General features: G+C 45.6%; 1 protein-coding gene across 1 annotated transcript in view; it reads left to right on the forward strand.

The window, feature by feature from the left end:
• Window positions 1-10,929, forward strand: part of OBSCN (obscurin, cytoskeletal calmodulin and titin-interacting RhoGEF) — a 154,520-nt gene that overhangs the window by 143,111 nt on the left and 480 nt on the right. The window contains exons 92-101 of the mRNA XM_069006237.1: window positions 1,813-2,073; window positions 4,373-4,490; window positions 4,811-4,944; window positions 5,290-5,402; window positions 6,631-6,799; window positions 8,273-8,354; window positions 8,899-9,099; window positions 9,635-9,695; window positions 10,342-10,419; window positions 10,560-10,732. Coding sequence (XP_068862338.1) covers window positions 1,813-2,073; window positions 4,373-4,490; window positions 4,811-4,944; window positions 5,290-5,402; window positions 6,631-6,799; window positions 8,273-8,354; window positions 8,899-9,099; window positions 9,635-9,695; window positions 10,342-10,419; window positions 10,560-10,732 — 1,390 coding nt within the window. The remainder of the gene's footprint in view (window positions 1-1,812; window positions 2,074-4,372; window positions 4,491-4,810; window positions 4,945-5,289; window positions 5,403-6,630; window positions 6,800-8,272; window positions 8,355-8,898; window positions 9,100-9,634; window positions 9,696-10,341; window positions 10,420-10,559; window positions 10,733-10,929) is intronic.

Here is a 10,929-nt window from a genome sequence, read left to right on the forward strand (position 1 = left end):
CTGTGGTGTTTGTTAGTTCTATTTATTTTGGGTGATATTAAAGTTCCTCAGCCTGAATCAGTGTCCTAAAGAAGGAAGAAAGCAGTGTAATGTCCCTAAGCAGGGAGGAAAGTGGTGGTATTAGAGCATGGGGGAGATCTGTGATTATATATAACCTCTATATCCATACACCTGTGAATACATTTCCTCATCAAGTGACATTAAACAAGTCAGAGCTGTTTGTTCCAAATGTTCTTATTTTTTTCTCAAACCACATCATGGTTTGAGTTTTCTCTCTTGCTTGGCAAGCAGTCACATCATGAACGTGATCAGTTGTCTTAACCTGACCTGCAAGTTTTCTCTGTCTTCATGATTACGTGGGAGCTTCCCTGGGTCTCATCCATGCCTTCGTTGTGCCTCTTCAGGATTTGTGGAAGGTTTATCAGGCAGGAGATTGGGTGAGATGAGCTCCTGCAGTCTGTGATCCCATCCCAGCCTTCTACATCCAAACCCAGCAGAAATATTCAGATATCGTGAAGTAGGACAAATGCATCACCCTGGAGCAAAAAGTGGCTTTTCTGCCAGACTTTGATGAAAAAGAACAGCCCTCCCTTCTTTCCCCTGCCCTTCTCCAGAATCACTGATGAGGCTGATTCCATTTGCTCCTTTTCCTTCCCTGTGAGACAACTTCTTCCTTGCACATAGGGTCTGTATCAGTGCAATGGGTTCATTTCAGTGGTCTTATCCAGTGATTGGTTCTTCTTCCAGAGGGTGCTGGGGCACTGAACAGGCTCCCCAGGGAATGGTCACAGCCCTAAAGCTGCCAGAAATCCAGGAGTGAATAACACTTCCAAAACAGAGTGGGGTTGTTGGAATGACTGTGCAGGGTCAGGAGTGGGACTGGATGATCCTTGTGGACCCCTTCCAGTCGATGACATTCTGTGATTCTAGGATTAATAAAGGTATTTTTGACAGACCAACCAATGTTGAGTTCAGCTGGGTGATGGATCCTTTGTTCCACTGTCTGGGAACAGGCCAGGGGTGCACACAGTGTGGCACAGTGTCCCCAGCCTGCTGAGATACAACTTTCCAAAGCATTCTGTGCCAACTTTCTTATTTTAACTCTTAGCTACTCTCCCTCTTGCTGGAATAAGCATTTCTTCATCAACTCCCTGCTCTAGGAGTGTTGAATTTCCTGTGTGTTCACTTGTGGGAGGAAATAACTTTCAGGGATGGGACTACACGATTGCAGGGATTTATTGTTTAAAAAAAACAAACGCATCAGTCGAGGCGTGAGATTTTACAATACCTCCAAATAATGGCAAATACTCACAAGATTTAGGGTTACATTGTAATTTATAACTTTCTAATCCAATAGGCACTTAAAACGACACTTTGTTTTGGATTAATGACCTATCACCTGTGGCACTTCTCACTGCAATGCAGCTGCATCTTGACCAATAACTTCTCATGTCACGTACACACTGATGTCTCTCTTATACCATCTAAATTCTTAACTTAAACTATATTAAATCACACAATTATATTTAAAACCCTCCACTAGAACACCCAGTGTACAATTTTACTTATAACTATAGGAACACAGGCTTGTGATCCTTTTGCTTATGATCCTAAAATCTCTGTCAATTAAGCCAGACCTAGTCTCTTCCAGGGTTGTAAATCAAAGCCTCCTTTAATTGCAGGAGTTTCTACTCCTCTGTCTCCCACATAGGAGGGGAAAGTGATAAAATTGCAAATATTTCCATGGGTTGGATGGTGCTGCTGTTTTCTTTTTTGCCCTGAAGAGAGAAAAGTTGTTGTTCTTGTCTGTAGGAATGACTTCCCCCCAGTCAGACACGGAGACTACTGTGCAGGCCTCGCTCCAGCGTGCTGATAAGGAGATCAAGACAGCTCTGAAAAAACTCATGGACTCGGCATCACTGCTGGTGACTCTTCCCCCGGGCATGCGAGCAGATGGTGGCCTTGGCCTTGGCCCTCCTGGGTCTGTTCCTTCAGAGGACTCAGGGACAGCAGCTGGGCCCTCTGTGATAGTTCATGAAGCCAGTACCCAAACCCAGACTGCTGGAGGCCATGGTAGGTTTGGCACAAATGTTGGGAGATGTCCCCTGGGAGTTGAGAGACTGAAAAATATTGAACATGCCAGTAACAATATTTTTAACCTCATTTTTCTGTCGTGTTTTGAGCAGATGAAGAGAGGGCATTCAGACCCAAAGAAACATGGTGGGGTGGGCTGGGGTTGGATCTAAGTTTGGGGCAGCTCTTTCTGGAAACAGGAGGTGTTTGAAAACCATGTCTGAAGTAGAGTTTGGTTCATCACCTGCCCAAATTAAGGAATAGGGCATTTTTTCCACCTTTGGGGCTTTGTCCCTGGCCTTGCTTCAAGTGCTTTTGGGGGAGAAGGCAGGGTGAGATCCCTCCTTTACATTCAGAGGAGTCATTTGGGTTTTGATTTGGTGGGGTGGGTAAGGGTGCTTGCTTTTATTTTATTATTTGCCATAAACAAGCTGGAAATATCTTTAATATCCTGCACCTTCCTGTCAGAGGCCTTCCCGGGGGTCGAGTGCATGAAGTTCACCTGCATTTCACTGACCCTGGAGCCCAGACAGACTCCTTGCAGCTCCTGTGTGACTAAACCCAACCGTGTGTGTGGCTGTGTCTTGCCAGGAGAACAACTCCTTTGTCTTTCTGTTGTTTTTAAAAAACCAGGGATGAGCGACAACCCTTCCACTCTTCCTCTGCTTCCACCATAACAACTTGTCTAAGCTGTCTCTGTGTCAAGTCAGAATAACTGTTCTCCACCACTGTTAACTGAAAGAACAATGCCAAGCAGCCTTCAGCCCTCAAACTCCAGATAACTCTTTAAAAAAATAAGTATTCTTGTTTAAAACTTGTAAAGGATAAAAGCTGTTCATGGAATCAGACCCAAAACAACAGCATAAAAAAATGCCAGGGCTTTAAAACCTTTCTTCCTTTCTAGTAGGAAATCATCTTTGAAAATAATCCCCTGGTGAAGTGGGATGACCCAAAAATCCTAAGTAAAATGTCAGATTATTTCCCCAGTCACAGCTACAGAGAAAATACAATAGTGAATGAAATGGTTTGGCAGGTCTTTCATCTGAGCAAAACTAAACATGTTATGGGAATTATTTTAATCAGATGGAGACTTGACGCCTCTCTCTATGATCACATGCCTTAAATAAAAAGGAGGCAAATATTTCAACAGTGCTGGTGGTAGGAAAGCACAGTCCCAGATCCTGGGATCTCTGATCCAGTAATGCCTTCCATGTTTTCCATCCCAGTAGAGCTGCTTTATGTGACTTGTAGAAACAGCTGCTCTTTTCCAAAACCAGCCAGCACCAAACATCCCTAGAGTGCTCCCTAAAATATTCCTACCTGCTGGGTAGAAAACTCCTCTGGATTTAACTTTGCAGTTTATCCTACGGTGTAATTCCAATGGTGAATATCAAAAGACAACCAGTACTTTTGGAACGTGAGATCAAACCAGGTTTTGCAGCTATACCTGATAAAATAATTAATAATAAAAGAAGAAAAATAACTGAAACAGCCATCAAGCTACAGCATCTTTTGGTTTCCTCAAGCCCCAGATGCCAAATGTTGCTCTGGTGTAACTTAGAACAGTACAAGGACATTTTCCAGTGAAGGTGCAGCAATACTGATGATGAAACATCACCAGGTCCTCTGTAAGAGTCCATATTACCTCCATATCAGTCATATCCCTGGGCAGGACCACCAGTTTATGCTGATGTGAGCTCACTCATGTCCCTGACGCTGCCTGTGATCACAGCAGTGAGTCAGGAACTGTCCTAAGGCGAAGTTTAACGGGAGAACTCATGTGTACAAAGCTAACACTGGGTTTCCCTGGAGTGCATTTTAGTGCTGGACTTGCCAGTGCTGGGTTGATGGCTGGACTTGTTTTTAAAGGTCTTTTTCAACCTGAATGATTCTGTGATTCCATGATTTCCTCACAGCCATGAGCTGGAACTGGAACACAGTTAAATTATCTCCTGTAAAGGCTGTGTGAACCCACGCTGTCCTTCCAGCTGACCTATTTCTCCCTGTCCCTACTGCTTTTCCCACCTTTGTCTCTGTGTGTTTCCTTGCAGAAAAGTCAGTTTAGCCCAGTCAGCCAAGTGCCACCACTCTGGTGTTGTCCAACCCCTTTGCTTCCTGTGCTCTTTGCAAAAGTGCCAAATTCTCCTCTAACCTTCAGTGACTGCACCCAGCTGAGGCCAGGTGGACTCAGCTCTGGCACAAGGCACAACAGAGCTGGCTCCAAAGGTTGGCTCTGGGTTTCAGGTGTGCTCTCATGGGTGGTGTGTCTAACTTGCCCAATTTCTGCTGCCATCCAAAGCACAAAGGCAGGTTCCAGCTGAAGAACCAGGGGTGCCGAAGCCCAGCCCTGCTCCTTCCCGGGAAGAGGCGGATGCTGGAGGTGAAAGCGCTCAGGAACGCACTGTTCCCACTGACAGGTGAATACCCACCTCAATATTTCCATGTAATACATGTGGATTTCTGAATGTGGCAGACTTTGTTGCAAGAAAAGCAAATCCTCTGTGGTGGAGCTGAACAGATTCTTGTAGCTTTGTTATTATTTTCAGAATCCCGGTGGCAATGCTTTGTCAAAGAAGGGTAAAAGAAGGTTGGAGAGAAATTAATCCCCCCCAAACCAAAATTCTTGTATTAATTTTAAGTAAATAACTCTGTGGTTAAACAGATCAATGGTGGGGTGTAATCCTGCACCTCTTGTATGTGGCTATGCCATGATCTTTTCTCTTGGGTTTCCTGAAAGAACGTCACCAGATGCAGGGGCAGGAGGCTGGAACAGGAGAGGAGGAGACGTGGTCTGGGATGTGCGCAGTGAAGTTTATATCGAGACCACGGAAAGAACTCGTGTGTATAAGACTGAGGAGAAGACTCCAACAAGTAAGATCAAACACTGTTTCCCTTCCTAAATCCCATGATTGTCACTGTCTTCTCTTTTGGTATCAACTCCTGGTGACTGTTTTTGTAAATATTCTGATTTTTTGAGTGGTAACTGTTTATGAAACAAAAAGTAATAGATAAGTGTGCAGATAAGAAGCCTAAAAGTAATGCCAGTATAGAGAACCCCAAATAAATTGCTGCTTTACCTCTTGATTTGACTTTAAACTACAGTTACATCCTAAATGGCCTGTCCTATAAATCCCGTTTGAGTAACTCCACCTCTGCCAGCACACTGGGAATGAAGTTGCAGTGTTGTGCATGCAGCAAACCTTTGTGTCTCACCAGGTCCTCCCTACATGCAAGTGACAATAGAGGATGTGCAAGTGAACTCTGGGGAACGTGCCAAATTCCAGGCAGTCATTGAAGGAACCCCTCAGCCCACAGTTTTGTGGTTTAAGGTGAGTGCAGACTCTTCTCTGGCTGAGTGAGGACCATGGGAGGGACTGTAGTGCACTATTCCACAGGGAATTTCTCCTGCTCTTTCCTCCCACACCTCTCACACTGGCCCTGGATCGTGTCTGTAGAGTTTGTGGAACCAGCTGTTCTCACTGAACCACCACCTGTGCATCCCACCCCGTGCTGTCACCGTGTCACCCTGGATCCTTTTGCAGAGAGGGAAACCAAGGTGGCTTTAGGGACCCAGAGGAGCAGCAAGGGAGACTGGTCCCACCTGAGTGCCACTGAGATGTGTGCTGCAATTTGGGGGCAGGGATAGGATTGAGGGGTTCATTCCCATTGTCAGTGTGACTTCCAGGCTCTGTATCTTTCCTGCAATTACTTGGTAAAATCAGTGTGACTAAGGACAATGAGTATCCCATAAAAAGGAGGGAAATAATTTATTATTCCTTACAATATTGTTGTAATATCTTGCTAGAGCCTCCCTTCCATGCTGAAGAGCCCCAATCTGCCCTGTCAATCCTCATCTGGAAGCTCTTAGAGAGGACACTGATGATGATGTACCAAAGAGTACCACACCATGGGCAAACCAAGGATTTAGCAGATGATGATTTGTGTCTTATCCTTCATTTCTTCTCTAATAATTTCTAGTATCTGGTACTTTTATCTCCCACCAAGCACTTAGCTGGTGCTGCCATGGAGTTATTTACTCAAAGTTTTGTTACAGTTTAATAAGGAAAAGCTCAGAAACAGAGATTTTATGTGGGAAAACAGGATTGCATCAGTTCACGTTTACGGTATTATATACATATATGTACATATTGTACTGTATTATTTCTTTTTATCTTGCATTTTACTGCCACAGGGACCTTTTGCAAGTGCTCACAATCTGTTCTGTATCACACACACTCCATCCTGCCCCTTTCTTCATAGCATTTATGAATATACAGAATCACAGAATCATTCATGTTGGAAAAAGACCTCCAAGATCATCGAGTCTAATGTCTGGCAGAACACCACCTTGTCAACCAGACCCACATCCAGTTGTGCCTTGAACACTTCCAGGGATGGTGACTCCACCACTTCCCTGAGCACCATTTTGTCTGTGAGATTTGCTAACCTGAACAGTCTGTGTTGTACCTCTGCTCCTGTATCTTGTTTCTTGAAGAGCGGAAACATCTGTTTCCATCTTGGCTTCTCCAGTGCCAAAATGTCATTTCCTTCCCTCAGGGCACTTCACTGCTGACAGACAGCGACAGGGTCCATCAGGGGAAGGAAGGAACAACGTATTTCTTAGTCGTGGACAATGCTGCCTTGGACGATGGTGGTGTTTATACCTGCGTTGCCAAAAATGCAGGAGGGGAGGTTTTGTGCAAAGCAGAGCTCGTCGTACGTGAAGGTAATGTCACTCTCTGAGCTGTGGAGGCAATGCCATCCTCTGAGCTGTGAAGGCAATGCCATCCTCTCAGCTGTGAAGGCAATGCCATCCTCTCAGCTGTGAAGGCAATGCCATCCTCTGAGCTGTGTAGGCAATGCCATCCTCTCAGCCAGGAAGGCAATGCCATCCTCTCAGCTGTGGAGGCAATGCCATCCTCTCAGCTGATGAGGCAATGCCATCCTCTGAGCTGTGTAGGTAATGCCATCCTCTGAGCTGTGGAGGCAATGCCATCCTCTCAGCCAGGAAGGCAATGCCATCCTCTCAGCTGTGAAGGCAATGCCATCCTCTCAGCCAGGAAGGCAATGCCATCCTCTCAGCTGTGAAGGCAATGCCATCCTCTCAGTCAGGAAGGCAATGCCATCCTCTGAGCTGTGTAGGCAATGCCATCCTCTCAGCTGTGAAGGCAATGCCATCCTCTGAGCTGTGTAGGCAATGCCATCCTCTCAGCTGTGAAGGCAATGCCATCCTCTCAGCCAGGAAGGCAATGCCATCCTCTCAGCTGTGTAGGTAATGCCATCCTCTCAGCTGTGTAGGTAATGCCATCCTCTCAGCTGTGGAGGCAATGCCATCCTCTCAGCCAGGAAGGCAATGCCATCCTCTCAGCTGTGTAGGTAATGCCATCCTCTCAGCTGTGAAGGCAATGCCATCCTCTCAGCCAGGAAGGCAATGCCATCCTCTCAGCTGTGAAGGCAATGCCATCCTCTGAGCTGTGTAGGTAATGCCATCCTCTGAGCTGTGGAGGCAATGCCATCCTCTCAGCTGTGGAGGCAATGCCATCCTCTGAGCTGTGTAGGTAATGCCATCCTCTCAGCTGTGGAGGCAATGCCATCCTCTGAGCTGTGGAGGCAATGCCATCCTCTCAGCTGTGGAGGCAATGCCATCCTCTGAGCTGTGGAGGCAATGCCATCCTCTCAGCCAGGAAGGCAATGCCATCCTCTGAGCTGTGGAGGCAATGCCATCCTCTCAGCTGCAGGAGTTGCTTCCACTGCCATGGCAACACATAATTTCTTGCAGTCGTGTTCTGGTACCTGTATGGAGTCTGCTCTGTATTCCTGTATAGCATTTATGTAGGGTCAGTATGGCGGGATCCAGGATAAAACAGAATCCCAGAATGGTTTGGGTTGGAAAGGACCTTAAAGATCATCTCCTTCCAACCCCCTGCTGTGGGCAGGGACACCTTCCACTATCCCAGGTTGCTCCAAACCCCATCAAATCTGGCCTTGAACACTTCCATGGATGGGCCAGCCACATGGGCAACCCTAAAGTCCATTTAGACACATTCTGCTCTCAAACAATTCCACTTCATTCTCTGTAGAAATGTAGAAGACCCCTCTAATTTTTCCTGCCTTAAATTGTCCTGTAATAACTTTGCACACTATTAGCAAGGCTTTGTTGTCTGAATTTTCACCCTTATATTTTCCTTTATTTCCAAAGCTAAGAAAGACCAAGAGGGAAAGAAAGTGGCCACCAGGAGAAAGCTCCACTCCCATTATGAGGTTAAGCAGGAGATTGGAAGGTAATTGAATTTTCCAACTCTACAGCATCACTGCCAGGGAATATCTCGTTGCCCATCTGAGCTGCTGAGGCAGAGGTGGGTCCTGAAAAGTCTGAAAAGGTGGAGGTAAAGGCAGATGTGGGAGGACACTCCCAGGTGTGCTGGGAATGCTTTCCTGAGGTTTCTGATAGAGGATGGGACAGTGCAAACAGCTCCAACCAGAAAAAAAACCAAACATCCAAAGGCTCACAGATTAGTGCCTGGGCATGGCTTCTTGGCAGTGGGAGCATCCCAATCCCGTCACATCAGGTCTGTCCAGGGATCCAAGAGCACCAGCCTTTGCCAGCATGAGCCCGCATCACCCGCAACAGCTTTTCCCTCGATGGGAACACGTTGCTTCGCTTTGGAGACAGCCAGGAGAGGGCAACAGCACCTCACACACAGCAAAATGAGCTTCTTGTGCCGCAGAACTGAAGCACTGAGCAGCAGGGAGCTGTCAAAGGCCAGGGTGTGGGAAACTCTCTGCCCAGGTCTGAACAGGGCTTGTCCTTCGATTCCTGCACAGGGGCTGCTTCAGCTTCGTGAAACGGGTGGTGCACAAAGGGAACAGGGTGTCCTGTGCTGCCAAATTCATCCCTCTGCGGAGCAAAACCAAGGCTCGAGCACATCAAGAGAGGGATATTCTTGCCTCTCTGTCCCACGACAGAATTACCAGGCTCCTGGATGAGTTTGAAACACGAAAAACACTGATTTTGGTTGTGGAGTTGTATCCTTTTCTGTGCAGTTGTCTGAGGAGGCTGGGAAGTACTGGGTAGAGCTCATTTATTAAATATCTAAGCAATTAACCACTTTTTGTTTTTTTTCCTGAGACAAAAGGGCACACAATCCTTCTCTGCACTGCAGCATAGCACAGCTCTGTGAGAGCTTCACTGCAGTCCTGGGCTTCTGCTGGGTGAGAAAAATCAGACTTGTGTATACAAGTGTGAACGAGTTACTAAGCACCAAAATTCTTTTCTGAAACATCTGGAAGTTACGGGCTCTGTTTCCATGAGATTCAGTCTGGGTGAGCATGAGGGAAATGCAGAGCAGAAACCCCAAAATCAACAGGTAGATTTCAGCAGAAGTGATGCCAGGTTTAGAGCAGCCCAGTTCTGCAAGGACTCTGCTGCAGCAGAGACTTTCATGACCATCACAGTGCCTGAGATCACCTCGTGCATTCTGCTGTTGGCTGCATGGAGGTGGCTCCACAATCAAAACAAACTTTTCCACGTGGTTCTGTTGTCCCTTAATGCCACTGCCAGATGCTCCAATGAGGAGCTCCTGGACCGTTTATTCAAGAAGAGTGTGGTCACTGAAGCTGAGGTAATTTCTCTCTCTCATTTGAAAGTCCAGAGTTGGTTCTTTCTGCATTTTCCTTTTGGAATACGAGAAATGTCTTTGAACCAGTGATAACCTGTCAAAGCAGAATCAGCCCCTACAATGTGTTCCCATCAACTTTCACTGCCAAGCTGGCTTTCTTTGGGGAATAACTGGAAACAGCCAGTGGGTCTGACCACCAGCATTGCATTCAGCCTAAAGAAACGACTATATTTGCTCTATTTTCATAATTTCTTTGCTTCCTGTTATCTGGATCTCCTGTATTTCCACTTACTTAATACCACTTTATCCCCTTATAACTATATTCTATCTACTCCCTTTCTGTCTTTAAAAGGAAAGCTGAAATTATGGTTTCTAAGGGATTTTTTTGAGATCCTTGGTGTTAAAAGTGCAAAATGTTTTACTTCTCCCATTTAGTAGCCAGGTGTCCAATATTTATTGGTAAAATTGATTTTTTTTTTTTTAGAAACTCTCAGAGGGAAACATCAGAGAATTATGGAATGGTTTGGGTTGGGAGGGACCTTTAAAGATCAAATCTTGGTGAAATCAGGGACTCTCCTATTTAATCTCACCATTATCAGTTTAATAATTGTTTATTTAATACTTGTTTAATAGTTGACTCAATTCTTAGGTCAAACTGTATATCAAGCAAATTTTGGAAGGAATCAAATATCTTCATGACAACAACATCCTTCATTTGGACATCAAGGTAATGTGCAAGGGGAGGTCTGGCTTTTCCCAGCCCCTTGCTGGCCAGGGAATGGGTATTCTCTGAGTTAATCTTACAACTGAAAATACTCCCTGCTCTCAAGAAAAATTCCTCCATTTATTTTTTTTTTCACTCAATAGCCACTGAATATCCTCATGGTTTATCCTGAGAGGGAAGACCTGAAGATCTGTGACTTCGGATTTGCCCAGAGGATCACACCCGTGGAGCCTCAGTACAGCAAATACGGCTCTCCAGAGTTTGTTGCCCCAGAAATTGTTTCCCAGTCACCAGTGTCAAAAGCAACTGATATCTGGTAATCTCTCATTTTCCTAAAAAGCTTTTCCAGGCCCTCAATGGCCTGCATTTCCATTAGCTGTTAATTAGTAAATGGAGCAGTGATAATAACACAGGAAACTGAAAGCGAATGCTGACAATCCAAAAGCCATCAGGGCTCTTTAAAGCTCCTTCTGTCTAATTATTTTCAGCCATAGTTGAACTCTGACTGCTAAT

Source organism: Aphelocoma coerulescens, chromosome 2, assembly GCF_041296385.1.
Source record: "Aphelocoma coerulescens isolate FSJ_1873_10779 chromosome 2, UR_Acoe_1.0, whole genome shotgun sequence".
In the NCBI taxonomy this organism is placed as follows: domain Eukaryota; kingdom Metazoa; phylum Chordata; class Aves; order Passeriformes; family Corvidae; genus Aphelocoma; species Aphelocoma coerulescens.